This window comes from Sphaeramia orbicularis, chromosome 8 (genome assembly GCF_902148855.1).
Source record: "Sphaeramia orbicularis chromosome 8, fSphaOr1.1, whole genome shotgun sequence".
In the NCBI taxonomy this organism is placed as follows: Eukaryota; Metazoa; Chordata; class Actinopteri; order Kurtiformes; family Apogonidae; genus Sphaeramia; species Sphaeramia orbicularis.
In genome coordinates, this window is record NC_043964.1 from 7,177,856 (window position 1) to 7,199,807 (window position 21,952).

General features: G+C 36.8%; 1 protein-coding gene across 2 annotated transcripts; it reads right to left on the minus strand.

The window, feature by feature from the left end:
* Positions 1 to 101: 101 nt before the first annotated feature.
* Positions 102 to 20,851, minus strand: LOC115423795 (serine protease 33-like). Of its 2 annotated transcripts, none has more exons than XM_030140846.1 (6): positions 20,725 to 20,851; positions 12,989 to 13,009; positions 11,985 to 12,156; positions 11,555 to 11,823; positions 2,925 to 3,076; positions 102 to 832 (listed from the first exon to the last, which is right to left on the minus strand). In XM_030140846.1, the coding sequence occupies exons 1-6, from the start codon at positions 20,780 to 20,782 to the stop codon at positions 530 to 532; spliced, it is 975 nt and encodes a 324-aa protein (XP_029996706.1). In that variant the 5' UTR covers positions 20,783 to 20,851; the 3' UTR covers positions 102 to 529. The 2 variants fall into 2 exon arrangements, with proteins under 2 accessions (XP_029996706.1, XP_029996707.1); XM_030140847.1 differs by having other exon boundaries at positions 12,989 to 13,013; positions 20,732 to 20,812.
* Between the last annotated feature and the right edge of the window lie 1,101 nt (positions 20,852 to 21,952).

The following is a 21,952-nucleotide window of genomic DNA, read 5'->3' on the forward strand; positions in this document are numbered from 1 at the left end:
AAAGCGTTAGCATTGATTCATTAGAATTTCGTCATTTGAGTCAATAATTAGCTGTAACTTGCTCATGAAAGGTTGAAGGTAGATTAAAAAAACATTTGGAAGTGTAAAAAATTAACTTTGAAAATCTGAATCACAGCAAAAACACAACTATTTCACTGCTTTTTTTTTTTTTTTTTCATTTCTGGAAAATCAATTAACCAAACAAACCATAATCAGATGATGATTGATTTGTTATGCAGAAGGTTAGAAACTAAATGAACTCATTCCCATCATGAGCCACAGAAGGTGGTCTAGGTCTGTGGGGGGTCAGTGGGTTGTCTTTTGGAACTCTAGGAGCTCCATAGACATCGATAACTCACATCCAAACCCTCTGTTTTGGTCCTAGTTGTTTCTTACTTTCACGTGTTCTGTCTGATCCTGAAGACACTTCCTGTCGGTCAGTGTGAACAGGACAAAGGTCAGCTGATGACCACTGGTCTACTTTGACCTTTGGCCTGTCTGTCTGTGCGTCTGAACCACTTCCACCTCCTCATTCCAGCGCAAACGCTGAGAAGATGAACAGTGGGAGGGACATCAGCAGAGGGAAGGACACCGCCGTCAGATGGGGAGCTCCACTTCCTGTTCCGTTGTTGCTGCACCCGTCGCTGTTCGGGACGCAGACGAAGCCCGGTTGGTTGGAGGTGATTTGGCTCTTGATCCAGGACTCGTATTTAGACACTCGAGCGTAGACTCCTGGGAAATTGGGCAGGGCGCAGCCTATTCCAAAACTCACCACTCCGCCCAGGACCCACTTAGTGCTGTTTTTGTAGACCAGGGGGCCTCCGGAGTCTCCCTGTGGTACCAGTACAGCAGATCCATTAAACCCACCACATCATGACATGTTCCATCATCTTTGAATACACACTGAGTGGCCAATAAAGAAGTCACCACCTGGATTTAACTACACAAATAGGGCGAAGCCTCCTATTGGATAATTAGTGCACAGGTGATTATCTTTAAGATAGCAACAAGTTATTGAACGCCAGCTGATGAAAGGAGCCCAGACCTGAACCCCAGAACCCAGACCTGAACCCCAGAGCCCAGACCTGAACCCCAGAGCCCAGACCTGAACCCCAGAGCCCAGACCTGAACCCCAGAGTCCAGACCTGAACCACACAACCCAGACCTGAACCCCAGAGCCCAGACCTGAACCCCAAAGCCCAGACCTGAACCCCAAAGCCCAGACCTGAACCCCAGAGCCCAGACCTGAACCCCAGAGCCCAGACCTGAACCCCAGAGTCCAGACCTGAATCATAGAGCCCAGACCTGAACCCCAGAGCCCAGACCTGAACCCCAGAGTCCAGACCTGAACCATAGAGCCCAGACCTGAACCACAGAGTCCAGACCTGAACCCCAAAGCCCAGACCTGAACCACAGAGTCCAGACCTGAACCACAGAGTCCAGACTTGAACCCCAGAGTCCAGACCTGAACCACAGAGTCCAGACTTGAACCACAGAGCCCAGACCTGAACCCCAGAGCCCAGACCTGAACCCAAAAGCCCAGACCTGAACCCAAAAGCCCAGACTTGAACCACAGAGCCCAGACTTGAACCACAGAGCCCAGACCTGAACCCCAGAGTCCAGACCTGAACCACAGAGCCCAAACCTGAACCACAGAGTCAAGACCTGAACCCCAAAGCCCAGACCTGAACCCCAAAGCCCAGACCTGAACCCCAGAGTCCAGACCTGAACCCCAGAGCCCAGACCTGAACTACAGAGCCCAGACTGGAACCCCAGAGCCCAGACCTGAACCCCATTGTGCATCTTTGGGCTGTGCTGGTTCAGGTTTTGCTCAGTGCTCACACTCTTCCATCATCGGTACAAGATCTGGGTGAAAAATTAATCCGACACTGGATGGAAATAAATCTTGTGACATTGCAGAAACTTATCAAACAATACCGCAGCAAATGTGTGATGTCATCAAAGCTAAAGGCGGTCCAACAAAATATTAGAATGTGTGACCTTTTCTGGGGGGATGACTTTTTTTTCTGGCCAGGCGGTGTAATTTATAATGTGGATTTGTGGTGGGAAATTACATGGTATAAATACTTCATCACGGTACTGAAGTATTTGTTTTCCTTAACAAGATGAAATTTAAACTGGAAAAGCTCTCAGAGAGCGCAGACCTCCACCAAGGCTGATCAGTCGTCGCCCCCTGAGCCCAATCACCACCAAAATTTAATCATTTCTTCCTTGTGCCAGTGTCAATATTTCCTGAAAATTTCATCAAAATCCTTCCATAATTTTTTGAGTTATCTTGCTAACAGACAAACAAACAGACAAACAAACAAACAAACAGACAAACAAACAAACAAACAAACAGACAAACAAACAAACAAACAGACAAACCCTGATGACAACATAATCTCCGTCATAATGTAATAAAAGTCACAACAAAATGGAAGCAACATATTAATTATTAGTAAGTAATATTAGTAAATATTAAAAGTCAAAACAAGATGGAAATGAAGTGAAAGTCACAAGAAGATGGAAAAAGTGTAAAAGTCACAAGATAGAAACAACGCAGAAGTCACGAGATAGAAACGATGCAAAAGTCACAAGACAGAAACAATGCAAAAGTCACAACAGAGAAACGACACAAGTCACAAGATAGAAACAACATATAAGACAGAACAAGGTGGAAATGATGTAAAGGTCACAACAACACAGGTGACATTAGGTGAGAGTTGACATAGTGAGTCTGCAGATTCCACTCCCTACTGCATTCTTTAGGTGCGTGTTGTTGACTATGGGATGTTTATTCAACACCTCTGACACACAGTTGATTCAGGAGATAAAGCCCTGTTGTGACTTTTTTTGGACCTTTTATTTCCTCGAGCCATGGACCTGTGAAGTGTGGGTAGATGTTTTCCACATGGACTCACCTGACAGGAGTCCTTCCCACCCTCTCTCAGACCGGCACACAACATGTTGTCTGTGATGCTGATGGAATTAGCTTGGTAGTCGGCGCTGCACTGAGTGTTGGACACGATGGGGACGCTGACCTCCTGAAGCCTCTCAGGGAACGGAAGGGACACTGCCGAAGGGAAGGACAGAGGTTGAACCGGCAGCAGCTCACACACATGTTCCATTATGTCATGCATGTTTTCAGGTGGCTGTTGTGTAACATATTATCATTTACAACCATAGTTAAACATCTGCGCCCAACCCCAATCCACCCCTTAGCCCCTCCCTCTTGGCCTTTGCACTTGGCGCTACCCTTTGAAACGGAGTTGCAAAGGGAACGGGTTGAAACCACATGAAATGGTCCAACCCTTCCAGACCTGTTCCGTCATCATCTGTCATCGATGTCACTATAAACCAGGCGTCTCCCCAGGGAACAAATGTGGCCCACCAAAGGTTCCAATCCAGCCCATGGGATGAATTTGAAAAGTGCAAAAATTCCACAGTCAAGGCTGTGGAACTCATTTTAGTTCAGGTTCCACATACAGACCAATATGATCTACAGCATAATAACGTATGAAAAATAATGACTATATTTTCTTCTCAGTTTGAAGTGAAAAAAATTATTTTACACTATGCCTACAAATAATGACAACTTCAAATGTTTGTCTTTGTTTTAGTCCAAAAAATAACGTTAAATTATGAAAATATTTACATTTACAACCTATCCAGTGACAATAAAATGTGAATAACCTGAACAAATATGAACAACCTGAAATGTCTAAAGAAAATTCAGCACAATTTGAACAATTTTCTGCCTGTTACTAAGTGTTTAGTGTCTTTGTAGATCTGATCCATAATGAACATGTAGAAATGATAAGTTGAGGCAGAATATTGTTAAAAATGCAATTATTTTTCTTAAAAAATTTCATTTTTTTTCAGGTTATTTACATTTTTTTTTGTTTAGATAGTTTATAAAAGTAAGGACTTTCATAATTAAATGGGGTTGTTTAGCACTAAAATCAAAAATTTGGAGTTTTCATTATTTATAGGTTATTCTGTTATTATTTTACTGGTCCAGCCCACTGGAGATCAAATCAGGCTGAATGTGGCCCCTGAAAGGAAATGAGTTTGAGAGCCCTGCTATAAACACATGCAACAACTTTGTTTCCGAAAACAATTCCCCATGCCGTCAGCAGCTGGAACCGTCTCTGTTCCATGGGCTTTGGACATCTGTTTACGTCTATCAACTATAAACCATAGAAATGCGATCTATAACACATTGAAACGGCATTAAACGGACGATCAAATGATTAAGTTGTTTACGAGGAAAATACATACATTTGTGTGTTTCTTTCATCACTTGGTGCAATTGAAAAAATTTCAACGGTTTCTGAAACCTGAGACATTTTATTGAATCATTACAATAATTTCACTCATGTCTGTACTAGAAGCTGAAGAAGAAGGCATTTTCGCAGAATTATAACATGCAGTAAATTATAAATGATTGCTAGATTTGGAAAGGTCTGGAAAAGAAAAGTGTTGGGGAAAAGAATAGGTCTCTGGAAAAATGGACTCAGCATATTTTTTAACCTTTTAGAACATTTTCCAACATTTAGGCAAGGTAAATGTGTTTGAACAGCAGCATTCATACACAAGGCAGTTCAAAGTGCTTTACAAAGGCACAGAAACACATGAAATTACATTAAAATTTGCTGTTGCCGTGTAAAAAGACTATTACCAGGAAATGGCTTTTAAAGGAGAGGCCATCTTCAAATGGATGGATAGAAATCACAATGGATATTTATAAAATAGGAAAAGATAACAGCATTTGTTCATCACAAATTGGAGAAATTCGCTTCATACTGGGAAAACTGGGTCAACTATGTCACACCCTGTAGGCCTGATTTGGTTTTCATAAATCTGTGATTGTGTGGAAAAGATCACTCGCTACTTGTACTTTTTTTGTTCTCTTTTTTTCTTCTTTTATTTGGACATCAAACAAAAATGTTACTCTGGCATTTGGAGCAGACATCGGATGAATGATATATGTACATATGACATACCGAATGTGAATGTCTGATGCTGAATGTCAGTAAAAAATAAATTATAAAAAATACAATAAAGTTACATTAAAATCATAGAAGAGAATAAAACATTAAACTAAGGGAAGGTGCAGAAAAGATGCCCCACTCCAGCAGAAACCACCACCCCTGGGGTTACCTGCCTTCACTACTTGCGCCCCCGGGGACTCGAAGAATCCCAGAAGCTCAACCGTTTTTTTAACAGCGACTTAACCCTACTGTCCCGGGTCTGAAAAACCTTTAGGCCTGATCCGGTTGTTCCCTTGCACTAACTGTGAAACCTTGGCAACGACCTGAACTGCCTGGAGCACCTTTAAACCTGGGATAGCACACACTTTAAACCTGAGTGGCGGGTTCACTCTGGCAGAGTTAGTCAAAATAAGAACTAGAAAAGCACTCGGAGAGCGCAGACCTCCACCAAGGCAGATTAGCACCCCCCCCCCCCCCCAATCACCACCAAAATGTAATCATTTGTTCCTTGTGCCAGTATCAACATTACCTGAAAATTTAATCAAAATCCATCCATAACTTTTTGAGCTATCTTGCTGACAGACAAAAAAACAAACAGATGAACCCCGATGACAACATAACCTTCGCCATTCTTTGGTGGAGGTAATAAAAGTCACAACAAAATGGAAGCAACATATTAATCATAAGACAAAAATGATGTAAAACTCAAAACAAGACAGAAGTGAAGTAAAAGCCACAAGAAGATGAAAAAAGTATCAAAGTCACAACACAGAAACGATGGAAAAGTCACAAGACAGAAACGAGTTATCTTGCTAAAAGACAGACAAACCCAGATGAAAACATAACCTCCTTGGTCCTTGGTGGAGGTAAAAAGAAGTCCAGGTGGACCCTTTTAGGCTCAGGGTTTAAAGGGTTAACCCAGTTGCCAGTCCTTCCTGGTGTCGGTGTTATTAAAGGTGCTGTCATTGGTGGTATTTGATATAAATACCAATGTTGAATCCTGTTTTCATTGCAGGTTTTGGTTTCCTTGTGGGTTTGTGAAACATGTTTGACAGTAGCTCTGATTTCAGCTCCTCTTTCCAAGAACCTAAGTCGACTTTCATCATTCTTCTGCGCAAATGACTGTGAATTACAGCAGAACGCATTCATAAGTCAACTGTCGTATCAACTGCAGTATTGGTGAGATCAGATCAATGCGATGATTCACGACTGAAACCTGGGGCCACTCCCTAACTCATCAATCAGATCAAGGTCAGATGGTGTCTTTCAAGGCATTTGTTGTTTTCAAAGGTGACACAGTTGTAATTGTTTCAGCCACTGGAATATTCTGGCTGTGGAACCACGTACAGTAGTGTCGTCAGAACTGACTGATCCGGTTTGGGATCAGTCAGGCATGAACCCTGACTCACATGAACCGACACAAACACAACCTTGAACCAGTGACCATGACAAAGGAACCAGCAGAACCTGTTTGAGTCCTACGCTTCCTAAAACCTAGTAAAAACAGACCCAACCCCAGTGTGATGCTCATGTGTCAGCTGATAACTGTAGATTTGGTATGTTTCTGATCGTTCTACAGATTACGCTCCTCTTCCATCAACAGCTGATTTACAAAGCAACATGTTCATCCTCTGCAGCGTTTCTCGTGCCTGAATGTACACTTCATCACACAGACTTCAGCAGGAGATTGGAAGGATGATCTTCGCCTTCAGAAAAGAGCTTTTACCCTTTATTGGGCAAGCGACTATTTTTGGTCATTTCCGCATACATTCCACGACAGTCACATGTAAATAACTGGTGTAAAATGCAGGTTATCATCTTTACATGGCCATCAGATATGACCCATGTGGACATTCCGTATGTCATCTGTTGACTGTAGAGCCTGAGTAACGTCTAGTCCCAACCAGCCGTGATGTCCCACAAGGATCTGCCCTTGGCCCACTCCTCTTCATCCTTTACCTCAGTGTTTTTCAACTTTGGGGTTGGGACCCCACATGGGGTCGCCTGGAATTCAAATGGGGTCACCTGAAATTTCTAGTAGCTGATTAAAAAAAAAAAAAAAAAAAGTACTAAAAAAAATATATGGTGAAGTTGATAGAGACAATCCCAATACATAAAAGACATGACAAACTCTGAAGCTGAAACTGAAGCACCGTGGTACTATTTATCTGTCAAATTTTCACTGTGGTCGATTTCAGATGCTGCAGCTCTTTCATAATTCATAGTTTCAGTTCAATGTTGGTGCAGTATTAATTGTCAGCCTTGTAAATCCAAGCTGGAATGACTGTACATATCCTGACCAAGGAAAATCAAACTCTCCCTTTGTGCAGTAATCTACACCTGGATTTACTGCCTCCATCCACAATAATACACATTTAATAGACTAAATGTTCTCTAAAATTAACCTGGATTTGAAACAGAGGAGAGAAAACTATTACATGATCAAAAACAAATTGATTTTAGCAAAACAAACGTCTCAGTTTTGAATGTCTGGGGCCAAAAAATTGTGATGTTAAAATGGGGTCAGGAGTAAAAAAGGTTGGAAACCACTGCTTTACCTGCTGCCACTGGGGCGTGTTATCAGCCGTCATGGCATCTCCTTTGGTTGTTACGCTAATGAAACACACTTGTACCCGAGGGCTCACCCCAGCCCCTCCTCTACCTCACCATCATCTTCATCTTCATCCATACCCCTACCTCCACTCACCATCCTTACGTGTTAAAACCAAAGTCATCTCCTCCTCCAACCTCTGTAACCCTAACCTCAGTGTAAGACTGAATCCTCACCTGACATTTGAAAACCACATCAAACATCTGTTTAAAACTAAACATGATTAATAATGATATAATTAATTATATTAAATAATTGATTTTTACAACTGATAACCGATAACTTCATGCTTCTCATAACAGATACCAATAAACACCAATAGTTCTCATTCTTTCAGTTGTTTTCTTCTTCTGTCCTGTCAGTGTTAAACTCTGTTCATAGTCTGATAAATTCGTCTCCAGAACCTAAAGCCTCTGTCTGCTTCAAATGGACAATAGACCAAGGGTTTCAGTTCTATTTATGTCACAGAATGAATTTGGTGATGATCGACCGCAGTTTTCATACATTTTGGACCAAAACAGACAAAAGAGCCACTGGATCTTCCTCTGGGTCTTACTGGTGTACCAGAGTAAGGAACTGAAAACCCTTTGACTGACAAACAATGGACTTATCCACACCTTCTTCTTCTTCTTCTTCTGGGTTTTTATGGCGGTTACCAAGACAACAACATGCACTTTGTACTGGTGAAATGCAGCAAATCTAAGCAATTTAGATGTATTATTATGGGCTGTAATTATCAATGAAAACTTTAATGATCGGAATTATCTGAATGACGTCCTTTCTTTCAATGGTGTTGCTGGGTTGCTGTTGTGGCGTTCCAGGTAATGTTTTGCCATGTCGTTTATGTTTCCAGTTCCGACTGCATAGTTGCTCAGTGGGATTATATATCAATAATTGGTAGAACCCATTGTTATATAATTGTGTTAGGGATTCTGTGCAAACAGAACTGGAAACATAGATCACCCCATGGCAAAACATGAGCTCAACTCCACAATAGCAATCTGGCAACACCACAACAAGTTGGCATTGACCACATCCTGCATGAGAAATGGAGACGGACAAAAGAAACAGAAGCAAAAGGAGGCTTTCTGGATTTTTAAACTCCAAGCCACTATACCCAGGTAGTGATTTGTTGGGGGGGATGGGGAGGATCAACCCCCTCTGTTTTTTACATGGGGGGGGGGGGTAGGGTTAGGGTTAGGGTTAGGGTTAGGGGGGGCAACCAACCAATGTAAATACCATCAGGTTGTGACAGTTTTCTTCCACCCATAACCTACATTACTGACACTAGCGTTCACCTGAACCCAACTGTCAGCAGCTGGGGTGCCAATAATGGGGGGTAAACATGACAAATTCATGGGGCCCAGTATTTGTGGGGGGCCCACAGAGCAGTGGAGGGGGCCCTGTGGATATAGAATTTGTGAAAAATCCAAGTTGTGTAGGAATCATGTAAGATCCACTGTATAAAGAGGTGTAGCTTTTGAGAGGCAAGCTTTGAAAGCATGGTAAGTTTTGTTTACACGGTATTGTAAGTGACGTCGTTTATGGACCGCACCCCCACGTACACCTCCCTCGGCCTGACAGATTGAGAAGATAGACAATTTCTGTGGGGTTTGCACTGATTATGCTTTCATGGGGCCCATAACTGGTAGCAGCGCCCCTGGTCGACAGTCTCAGAATTTGCGAAAGTCCCCATCCACTGATCAGCCTTGGCAGAGGTCTGTGCTGTCTTTTCTAGAACAGCACTAAAGCCGTAAAGAGGGGGGGGTGTCATAAATTCATGGGGCCCAGCATTTGTGGGGGGTGCCATAGAGCAGTGGAGGGGGTCCAGTGGATACAGGTTAGAGGGTGTGAAAATTTCAGGTAAGATCCGTTGCATAAGCGAGGAAACAAGCAAGGAATAGAACCAGGAGTTGGATGAGGAAAGTAAAGTTTCACTTTTGTTTCATGCCAGCGTTAGTTACATTAGTTATAGACCGCACCCCCATGTATATAACTGCTGCCCCCCCACTCCAAAAAAAAAAAAAAAAAAAAAAACATCTCCCCCTCTGTTTTTTTGACCGATCGCACCCTGACTACACCCCCTGGCCTAAACGAAGAGTCGTATTTTTCTGTATTCTTGTAAAGAACTGTTTATTTTTTGGTTTTAAAGACTTTACATCATTTTTACTCCATATAAACAGGGATGTGTGATTTTGCTCTGTTCTTTATTTATCTTTGTCATGTATGTATTTGTATTTATTTCTATAGGTGAGTTTCTGTACCTGCAGGCCCCTCCCTTATGCCCAGTTGGCAGGTTCCTATTGGTCAGGACCAACTTTAAAAGAACCAACAGTTTTCCAGACTTCTGTTTTGTTCGACTTCCTGATGAAGATTGAAGCCGAAACATGTTGAAGTGTTTTTTTAAGGTCTATATATGACTGTGCCATGAGAATAAAGGCATGATGGGAGTGCCTTGAAGTTTTCTTCCTGTTTGACTACTTTATGAATACCTTTTTTCAAAGAGTACCTTGAACAAACTCAGTTTTTAGGTCCTAGAAACATTCCTTTCCATGATTTTTTGATACATATAGATTTTATCCAGCAGGGGTCTCAAAGTCATTTTCTTTCAGGGGCCACATTCAGCCTGATTTGATCCCAAGTAGGCTGGACCAGTAAAATAATAACTTAATAACCTATAAATAATGACATGTCCAAATTTTTGTCTTTGTTTTAGTGCAAAAAACCACACCATTAAATTATAAAAATACTTACTTTTATAAACTATGTGAATAACCTGAAAAAACTGAAATTTCTAAAGAAAATCAGTGCAATTTTAACAATATTCTGCCTGAACTTATCATTTCTACATATTCATTCTAGATCAGATCTACAAAGACACTAAACACTGAGGAACAGGCAGAAAATTGTTAAAATTGTGCTTAATTTTCTTTAGACATTTCAGGTTGTTCATATTTGTTCAGGTTGTTCACATTATATTGTTACAGGATAGATTGTAAATGGAAATATTTACCTCTGCCAAGGAGGTAATGGTTTTGTCGGCGTTGGTTTGTTTGTCTGTCTGTTTGTCTGTTTGTCTGTCTGTTTGTTTGTGTCCAGGATAACTCAAAAAGTTATGGACGGATTCGGATGAAGATTTCAGGAAATGTTGATACTGGCACAAGGAACAAATGATTAAATTTTGGTGGTGATTGGGGTGTGGGGGTGCCATGGGGGCCCACTGATCGGCCTTGGCGGAGGTCTGAGCTCTACAAGTGCTGTTCTAGAAAAGACAGCGCAGACCTCCGCCAAAGCCAATCAGTGGGCCCCCGTGGTCCCCCCACCCCCCCGATCACCACCAAAATTTAATCATTTCGTCCTTGTGCCAGTATTAACATTTCCTGAAATTTTCATCCAAATCCGGGGCACTGATCTGCCTTGGCGGAGGTCTGCGATCTCCGAGTGCTTCTAGTTTCATAATTTAATGTTATTTTTTGCTCTAAAACAAAGACAAAAATTTGAAGTTGTAAATTCAAGATTTTTTGCTTAATTCAAGATTTTTTGCTAAATTTGAGATTTTTTTTTTTGGCTTAATTGAAGATTTTTTCCTTAATTCAAGCAAAAAATTTTTTTTGCTTAATTCAATTCAAGACTGTGGAATTTTTGCACTTGGCAAAAACATCCGAGGGGCCAGACTGGAACCTTTGGCGGGCCGCATTTGTCCCCTGGGCCACATGTTTGAGACCCCTGTTATAGAGTATTCTGATTCTATTACTGAGGTGTGTTTAATGCAGGGTTTTACTTTGTATGAGATGAAAACAAAGGAAGATAAACAACAACAAGCAATAAATCAATGTAAGATGAAACAGATATGATTCCTGAAGGTCAAAGGTCAAACAGACCAAAGTGACCACAGGAGACTGTTGGACCCTGCGTGGACCTAAACCCATCCTGAATCGTCTCTCACCTCCGCTGTTGATGTCTCCCCAACCCGTGATCCAGACGTCGGTCCCGCCGGCGAAGGTGCTGCCGGACGCCGCCAGGCACACAGGGCGGATGTAGTTGGTGAAGTCGACCGCTGAGGACAGCCGCAGGAGGGACATGTCATTTTCGCTTGTGTCACTGTTGTAGTCTGGGTGGTTGATGATCTGGGTGACCGTCCGGGACACCTCGTTGGGGTTGGTGCTCTGCTGGGTGTCTCGGCCGATGTAGACCACCAGGCTGGTGGTACTGGAACTGAACACACCAGGGGGAACGGGATCGGATCAGAACTTTAGAACCTCAGGACAGAACGTCCTCCCACAGGATGTTCATGTTCATGCAGAGTCAAATCGGGCGAGTCCAGACAGACCATAATACCAGCACTGCGTGGGTCATGTGACCACACGGACACTCACCTGGGGAGGCAGTGGGCGGCGGTCAGGACCCACTGGCTGTTTATGAGCGAACCGCCACAGAAGTGGGTTCCAGACCTGGTCAGACTGACCTGCCATGGCCACGCCCCCGGAGTGGCATCCTCACCGCCCACGATCTTTGAGGTCTTAGTGTTAAGAGGAGCAAGGCCGCAAACTGGAAGGAAAATAAAGTCAAATAAAGTCAGATCAAGTCAGATAAAGTCAGATAAAGTCATCACCACCAGGTCAGAAACAAAAAAAATACACACACCAGTATCATCAGAGGGAAAAGTTAAAGGTAGATGAACACATTTTTCAAATTACAATGACATATTTTTTTATTAAAATAAGAAATTTTAGGTTAAAGATGAGATATGTTCATGTTAAAAATAAATATTCTACCGTTAAACTCAGATATTTTCACATTAACTAAATATTTTCATGTTAAAATCTGATGTTTGCACATTAAAGCAACATATTCTTATGTTAAAATAAGATATTTTCACAAAAAACTAAACTTTATGTTAAAATATGATATTTTCACAATAAAACTAAACTCTCTTATGTTAAAATACAATATATTCACAATAAAACTAAACTCTTATGTTAAAATACGATATTTTCTCAATAAAACTAAACTTTCCTCTGTTGAAATATTTTCACAACAAAACTAAACTCCCTTATGTTAAAATATGATATTTTCACAATAAAACTAAACTCTCTTATGTTAAAATACAATATTTTCACAATAACACTAAACTTTCTTCTGTTAAAATACTTTCACAATAAAACAAAATTTTCTTTTGTTAAAATAAAATATTTTCTCAATAAAATTGCATTTTCTTCTATTAAAGTATGATGTTTTCATAATAAAATTAAACTGCCTTCAGTTAAAATTAAATATTTTCTCAATAAATCCAAACTTTCTTGGGTTAAAATGTGATATTTTTACATTAAAATGTTGTTTCAATGTGAATCTTTATTGAAAACGTTTAAACTAAACTCACCGTCCAACTGGGCGTCACCTCCTGAAACAGAATGAAGCACAAACTTTATTATTTCCAATAAACTGAGTTTAAAAAATGTCTGAAACTTTACAGGTGAGTGAATAAAATATGGAACTGTGACAGATGAAACATGTTGAGTCTAAATAAAGGTTCCTTAGTTCTTTATCTGATGAGGTCATTGTCATTTTGTGGGTTTTGATAAACATTAGAGTTAATAATTACTTTGTCTTTGTGAATGTGGTTTTTCAAAAGCGTCAAACCCTTGACATTAATCATATGTTGTGACAGAAACTGATCCGACTGGTTTGTGTTCACTTTAACCCTTTCATGACCTCATTGGATTCTCATAACAATAATAATAATAATAATAATTTAAAAAATTCATAGTGGGCCTTCATTTATTAATTTTTTTCCAGTGGCCCTAATCTTCCATAGATTTTAATGTCAGTCAACGAGTCATTTTTTGAACTAAATAAAAACTACTCATGTAATAAAATCAATGTTTCTGATAATGTTTAACGTGTCCAAGAGTCTGATATAAAACTCTGACACATTTATCCAACATGTCTTAAACCCTAAAATAATTAAAATCATGTGGTTGTTTTGAACAGAGCTGAGGTCGTTTAAGATGTTTATACAGAAAAAAGCAGAAAAAATACTGATATATGATGGTTTTGTATATTTTTATGAAAAACATTTGTAAAAACAAAACAAAAAAGACGTAAAAGACCCTAGAGGACAGAAGCGTTGTAAAAAAAAAAAAAAGCTTAAAAACAGATTTTTGGACACGTCAAAGCTTATCAGTAATTTGTTTATTTCATTGTATTAGTATTTATTTTTTTTATGAAATTAAAAATGTGAAATCTATGGAAGACGATTAGGGCCACTGAGGAAAAAAAAATAGTAAATTAAGGTTCAATATAAATCTTTTTATTATTATTCTCAGAAAAAAGTAAGAATTCTGACTTTTTTGCATTAATAATAATAAAATATATATAGGACCTAATTTTTTTTTTTCCCAATGGTCCTAATCCTCTTCCATAGATTTCAATGTAAGTCAATGAGTCATTTTTTGAACTAAATAAAAACTACTCATGTAATAAAATCAGTGTTTTTGATAATGTTTAACGTGTCCAAGAGTCTGATATAAAACTCTGACACATTCATCCAGCATGTTTTAAATCCTAAAATAATTAAAATCATGTGGTCGTTTTGAGCAGAGCTGAGGTCATTTAAGATGTTTATACAGAAAAAAGCAGAAAAACTACTGATATATGATGGTTTTATATATTTTTATGAAAAACATTTGTAAAAAACAAAACAAAACAAAAAAAGACATAAAAGACCCAAGAGGACAGAAGCATTGTAACAAAGAAAAAACAGCTTATAAACATATTTTTGGACAAGTCAAAGATTATCAGTAACTTGTTTATTTCATTGCATTAGTATTTTTTTTATGTGAAATTTAAAATGTGAAATCTACGGAAGAAGATTAGGGCCACTGAGGGAAAAAAAAAAAATTAAGGTCCAATATATATCTTTTTATTTTTTTTCTCAGAAAAAAATTTAGAATTCTGACTTTTTTGCAATAATAATAATAATAATAATAATAATAATAATAATAATAATAATAATAATAAAATATATATAGGACCTTTTTTTTTTCCCAGTGGCCCTAATCTTCTTCCATAGCTTTTAATGTCAGTCAACGAGTCATTTTTTGAACTAAATAAAAACTACTCATGTAATAAAATCAGTGTTTCTGATAATGTTTAACGTGTCCAAGACTTTGATGTAAAACTCTGACACATTCATCCAGCATGTTTTAAACCCTAAAATAATTAAAATCATTTGGTTGTTTTGAGCAGAACTGAGGTCGTTTAAGATGTTTATACAGAAAAAAGCAGAAAAAATACTGATATATGATGGTTTTGTATATTTTTATGAAAAACATTTGTAAAAACAAAACAAAACAAAAAAGACATAAAAGACCCTAGAGGACAGAAGCATTGTAACAAAAAAAAGCTTATAGACAGATTTTTAGACACGTCAAAGATTATCAGTAATTTGTTTATTTCATTGCATTATTTATTTATTTATTTATTTATTTTTTATGAAATTAAAAATGTGAAATCTATGGAAGACGATTAGGGCCACTGAGGGAAAAAATGGTTAATAAAGGTTCAATATATATTTTTTTTATTATTATTCTCAGAAAAAAGTCAGAATTCTGACTTTTTTGCAATAATAATAATAATAAAATATATATAGGACCTAATTTTTTTTTTCCAATGGCCCTAATCTTCTTCCATAGATTTTAATGTCAGTCAATGAGTCATTTTTTGAAATAAATAAAAATTACTCATGTAATAAAATCAGTGTTTTTGATAATGTTTAACGTGTCCAAGACTCTGATATAAAACTCTGACACATTCATCCAACATGTCTTAAACCCTAAAATAATTAAAATCATGTGGTTGTTTTGAGCAGAGCTGAGGTCGTGTAAGATGTTTATACAGAAAAAAGCAGAAAAAATACTGATATATGATGGTTTTGTATATTTTTATGAAAAACATTTGTAAAAACAAAACAAAACAAAAAAGACATAAAAGACCCTAGAGGACAGAAACGTTGTAAAAAAAAAAAAAAAAAAAAAAAAAAAAAAAAAAACCTTAAAAACAGATTTTTGGACACGTCAAAGCTTATCAGTAATTTGTTTATTTCATTGTATTAGTATTTATTTTTTTAATGAAATTAAAAATGTGAAATCTATGGAAGACGATTAGGGCCACTGAGGAAAAAAAAATAGTAAATTAAGGTTCAATATATATCTTTTTATTATTATTCTCGGAAAAAAGTAAGAATTCTGACTTTTTTGCAATAATAATAATAAAATATATATAGGACCTAATTTTTTTTCCCCCAATGATCCTAATCCTCTTCCATAGATTTCAATGTAAGTCAATGAGTCATTTTTTGAACTAAATAAAAACTACTCATGTAATAAAATCAGGGTTTTTGATAATGTTTAACGTGTCCAAGAGTCTGATATAAAACTCTGACACATTTATCCAACATGTTTTAAATCCTAAAATAATTAAAATCATGTGGTCTTTTTGAGCAAAGCTGAAGTCGTTTAAGATGTTTATACAGAAAAAAGCAGAAAAACTACTGATATATGATGGTTTTATATATTTTTATGAAAAACATTTGTAAAAAAAAACAACAACAACAAAAAAAAAGACATAAAAGACCCTTGAGGACAGAAGCATTGTTACGAAAAAAAAAAAGCTTATAAACAGATTTTTGGACATGTCAAAGATTATCAGTAATTTGTTTATTTCATTGCATTAGTATTTTTTTTTTTGTGAAAACTACAGAAGAAGATGAGGGCCACTGAGGGGGAAAAAAAAAAAAAAATTAAGGTCCAATATATATCTTTTTATTTTTATTCTCAGAAAAAAAAATTAGAATTCTGACTTTTTTGCAATAATAATAATAATAATAATAATAATAATAATAATAAAATATATATAGGACCTTTTTTTTTTTTTTCCAGTGGCCCTAATCTTCTTCCATAGTTTTTAATGTCAGTCAACGAGTCATTTTTTGAACTAAATAAAAACTACTCATATAATAAAATCAGTGTTTTTGATCATGTTTAACGTGTCCAAGAGTCTGATATAAAACTCTGACACATTTATCCAACATGTTTTAAACCCTAAAATAATTAAAATCATGTGGTTGTTTTGAGCAGAGCTGAGGTTGTTTAAGGTGTTTATGCAGAAAAAAGCAGAAAAAGTACAGACAGATGTGTAAATAAATGTGTTTGAACATTAAGCGTCACATGTTTGTGAACTGTTGAAATAATTATTTTTTAAATTAGATGTTTTTGATCTACGGGTTTTTCAGGACATTAAACGGTTCATATCCAGAAAACAGAACAAACTGGTGGAGTTGGATTTTACCTGATGATGTTTCCACAGGAGGGTTTATTTGACCAGGAAACATTTATGAGAGCCGCCTGATATCACATTACCTGCCGTTAAGGTTGAACTCTATAAAAAATACCTCATGTCTGACCTGGTTTGAACAAGACGACGGTGATAAAAAGACACATCAGACGCTGACATGGAAAGGATTAAAACAGATGAATGTTGAATATGAACATTTATAAGATCCATAAAAAACAGCATGAGATGTGAAGACATGATGAAACAGTTCAGTGGAGATTAAATAAATACAAAGACTGAACTAAATACTTTATCACTGTACTGTAAAAAACACACAAGACAAAAAAAGAAGTTGAAAAGAGGGGAAAAGAAGTGGACAATGATGAAAATAGAACAAAAAAGAAAGAAAAATACAACAGAAATGACACAGAGAGGAAAAAAATATGAATAAAAAACATTTCAGTTAAAAAAATCATGTGAAAGACAAGATGAATAAGATATAAAAAAAAAGTTAAAAAAAAAAAAAGTAAAATAAATAAATTACGTGAAATAACGTTAATCACACAAGATGAAAATATTGTAAAAAAAACAGAAAAAAACATAAGTGACACAAAAAGACATAAAAGACAAAAATAATATCAGGGATAAAAAGAAACAACGGAATGAAAATGGCATTTAAAAAAAAATATGTAAAAGACAAAAACTAAGACAATTACTTAAAAAAAAATTATATAAGACTGAACAAGAAAAGTCTAAACATGATGTTGAAAAGAGAAAAAAAAAGTGGACTATGATGAAAATAGAACAAAAAAGAAAGAAAAACACAACAGAAATGACACAAAGAGGAAAAAAACAAAAATGATATATAAAAAACGAGAATGATACAATGAGGGGAAAAAAATGTTTTTATATATATACAGTGTGTGTGTGTGTGTGTGTGTGTGTGTGTGTGTAAAAACAAAAATCAAAAAAATATATGTAAAAATAAATAAATACGTAAAAATAAAAAATAAATAAATGTAAAAATCTGTGTAACAAAATAACAATAATGTGAAGGATAACGTCCAAAAAATTTAAAAGACGCAAGAAAAAATATGATATAAGAGATGTTTAAAATGACTGAACATTTGGTCATTTTGTCTTTTAAGTCATTTTTCAGTTTAATCCTTTTCTTTTGTTTTACCTTTTATGTTGTTTTTCTCCTTTTATGACATTTTCATCCTGTTGAATCATTATTGATTTTGTTTTCAAGATTTTTGTCTTGTCATTTACGTTCTTTTGGTGTTTTGTTTTATTTTATTTTATTTTATGTTATACCTTTTATCTTTCAGTTTGAATCTTTAACTGTTTACTGCCTTCATTTGAACATGTGTAATATTTTCTGAACCAGCTTCAGAGTTGAATCAGCCAGTATTTTTATTTTGAATCATTTTACTGTTAATTTTTAATTACTTTCAGTTTAAGATTTTTTTTTTTTTTAATGTTTGTGATTCTGTGATAGTAAAGGTGAATATTTCCTTTTTTCTCTCCTCAGTGACAGTAAATTAATGTGTTTAATGACTTTGACCAAACACTTTTTTCATTTTCAGACTTTTTCGTAAATATATCGACAGACGAATTGACGTTGAAAGTCACCGTTAGGTTCAGCCACCATTAGCTTCAGCCACTGTTAGCTTCAGCCACTGTTAGCTTCAGCCACTGTTAGCTTCAGCCACTGTTAGCTTCAGCCACCATTAGCTTCGGCCACCGTTAGCTTCAGCCACCGTTAGCTTCAGCCACCGTTAGCTTCGGCCCAAATTTAATGCAAAATAGATGAAAGGATACAATGTGACGAACACAACAGGATGAAAACTACTAAAAAGAAGTCAAACATACAACACAGAACAAGATTTTAAACATGAAATAACATAAAGGACAAAAAAAGGCCTGAAAAAACAAATGGAAAGTTGGAAAAATTATGTAAATCCCACAATGAGACGGAAACGATGTGAAAGATGCAACAAGATGAAGACAATATAAAAGAAACTATAGTACATAAAAGAAGTAAAGATGAAGAGCATGTAAAGAAAACAAAGTATAAATGTCAAAAACTATAGAAATTATTGAAAAAGTTGAAAACAACTTAACTCTTTAAAACCATTTGTATCATCTGTGCTACGTCAGGTTCACAGATCTTTATCTTAAAAAAACAAGTGCCTTAAGTTTGAAATTATTTAGAAATATTGAATTGAGATGGTAGCTATGTTTTAGTTGTTGTTGATTTTTTTTATTTTTTATTATTATGGTGTGAATCCTCGATCAGGTGAAAAGGACAGGCAAAAAAATTCGCTTGTGCTTCTAGCCTAACACTTTTTGGTTCTTATGTTTATTACGATTGATGCACTAAAAACAATGATTGATGTAAAACCAAAATAAATTCATTCATTCATAATCAATCAGATCAATACTTTCCTCATAAACCTGCTGAAATTTTGTTGCCATTCAAGGGAAAAAAAAGGCTGTAAAAAGATTTATTTGAAAAAAGAAAACTACCTAAGCTGTTCTATATTTTCAAAACGTTAGTGGTAAAATCTATTTTTCTATCTAAAGTTAACATTGTTGTGAGGAAAAAACACCCGATATATTAAATGTGATGCAAAAAATATAACATAAACAAAATTATATGGAGACATTTTTTGTTTGGATTATGTTAAAAAGGCGAATAAATATTTCAATTTTTTTTTTTTTAAATTTACTTTGTGGCGAGTTTTAATGGGTCAAGGTTTACAGAATTAAAAGACATAAATCAGACAAGATGGAAACAATAAAAAAAAAAGAAAATAATTTAAGAAGAAGCACACAATGCAAAATATGAAAATAAGAACCACTTGGAAACATACGACAGTTTATTGGCGCCATATAAAATAAATCAGAATCAGTTTTTTTGGCCAAGTTTGTGAACACGTACAAGGAATTTGGCTTCGGTTTTTCTTTGCTCATGATGTATGATTTCAACATAAACACAAACACATTTAAACATACACGTAATAAATAAACAAACATTAAACTAGAAACAAGGACAAGAATGGGTTAAAAATAGTTCAGATAAATATGAATAAATGAGTGGATTTGTCCAGAGAACCGGTCTATTAAAATATATGTTTATGTATATATTATTTACAGTGGATTTTTACTATATATAAGTATATTGTATATATTATATGTACAGAGTTCCAATCTGAGTTTTATACAGTGAGTAGAAGTGTACAGGGATCTGGTCTATTAAAATATATGTTTATGTATATATTATTATATATATTATAGTGCAAATGAAATTCTCATAATATTACAATTTTATTCTCGTAGTTACAAGTGTTTTTATTTTTCCGATGTGGCGCTGATACACCATCTTAGATACAAAACTCAAAAAAATGAAAATCAAACCAATATAAAAGTCGATAAAACTGACAGTAAATATAAACTTTACTTTTTAAAAACCTTCTCGTTCGTTAATGTTGCTGGTTTTCATCCTGTTGTTTCCAATTAGTTTAATCATTTTAATTAATGTGACTTAAGGTTCAGTTTTCTTGTACTTTTACTACTTTTACTACAGTATTTGTACTTCAACTGGAGGAGAATACATGTGAACTTTAATACTTTTTTTTACCACAAAAACATAAACGTTAAAGGACATGAGACACAGTCCAAACCTGAACCCAAAGGTTTCTAGAGTCCATGTAGACCAGGTTTAGAGTAAACCCGGGTAATCTTCTACTACTTAATGAACATTAATGGGACTTTTACCTGTGATGATGATGAAGGCGATGACAGAGAGTCCCCAGAGCGCCGTCTTCAGCCCCATGTTGACTCTGTGTGAGCTGAAGGTGTGTCTGCTGTGGAGCCACTCCAACACTCTTTATGCTCTCGTCAGGTTCAATCCCACACCTCATACGCCCTCCTCTATAAACACATGCAAATACGACCGCAGGACTGGAGAGCCCTGGAGCAGCTGTTGCATAACCCACCAATATGACCCAGGACAAGCCTCCAACAAAACAGATGTGTGTGTGTGTGTGTGTGTGTGTGTGTGTGTGTGTGTGTGTGTGTGTGTGTGTGTGTGTGTGTCGGTGGGTGGGTGGGTGTGTGTGTACAGTATATGTATACTGGACCACAAACTGGACCACATACTGGACCATGTACTGGACCACACACTGGTCCAGTATGTGGTCCACCTGAATAACCATCTATATAAGTTAATAAAGGTTTATTTTGTTCATTTTCTAAACTGTATAATTTCAAGTGTTGCTTAAATTTCTTCATATTCGGATCCTGAATGTAAACAGAACCAATGTCCCTGTACGTCAGCGTCTGTTCTATGTGGATCAGAACCAAATGAATGTGTTCTATGTCAGGTTCTGTTCTATGGTCCAGTCCTGGTTCTGTTCTATGGTCCAGTCCTGGTTCTGTTCTATGGTCCAGTGCTGTGATCTGGATGCACATCAGTCTAACCATAGAAGTGGGCGGAGCTTCCACTGGAGCAGAGTCCAGTTCAGTCCAACTTTAATCAGTTCCATTTTCGCTTGGATAATAATGAACCATAAACTGATTAATCAACCCTCTGACCAGATCCTGATCCTTCAGATCCTGAAACCTTCACCCTGGTAAACCTGCCAGTAGAATATGAAAATGTTGGTGATAAATATGATCATAAACAGGTGTGTGAGGGCAAACTTCACATGTCCAGTAAAACCTGGATCTGGATGACGTCAAACCCTCCGACTGTAAATACACCACAGTCTAACGTAGACTCTCTACTGTAGGCCCTCTACTGTAGACCCTCTACCGTAGACCCTCTACTGTAGACCCTCTACTGTAGACCCTCTACCATAGACCCTCTACCATAGACCATCTAACGTAGACCCTCCACGGTCTACCATAGACCCTCAACCATAGACCCTCAACCATAGACCCTCTACCGTAGACCCTCTACCGTAGACCCTCTACCGTAGACCCTCTACCGTAGACCCTCTAC

Excerpts from the sequence above, each read along its gene's own strand:
- LOC115423795 (XM_030140846.1), bottom strand. The coding sequence starts at position 20,782 with ATGGGGCTGAAGACGGCGCTCTGGGGACTCTCTGTCATCGCCTTCATC. Across the intron at positions 12,157-12,988 it reads AGGTGACGCCCAGTTGGACG|TTTGCGGCCTTGCTCCTCTT; the intron begins GTGAGTTTAGTT and ends TTTTCCTTCCAG. Across the intron at positions 3,077-11,554 it reads GGGAGACATCAACAGCGGAG|TGTCCCTTCCGTTCCCTGAG; the intron begins GTGAGAGACGAT and ends TCCCTTCGGCAG.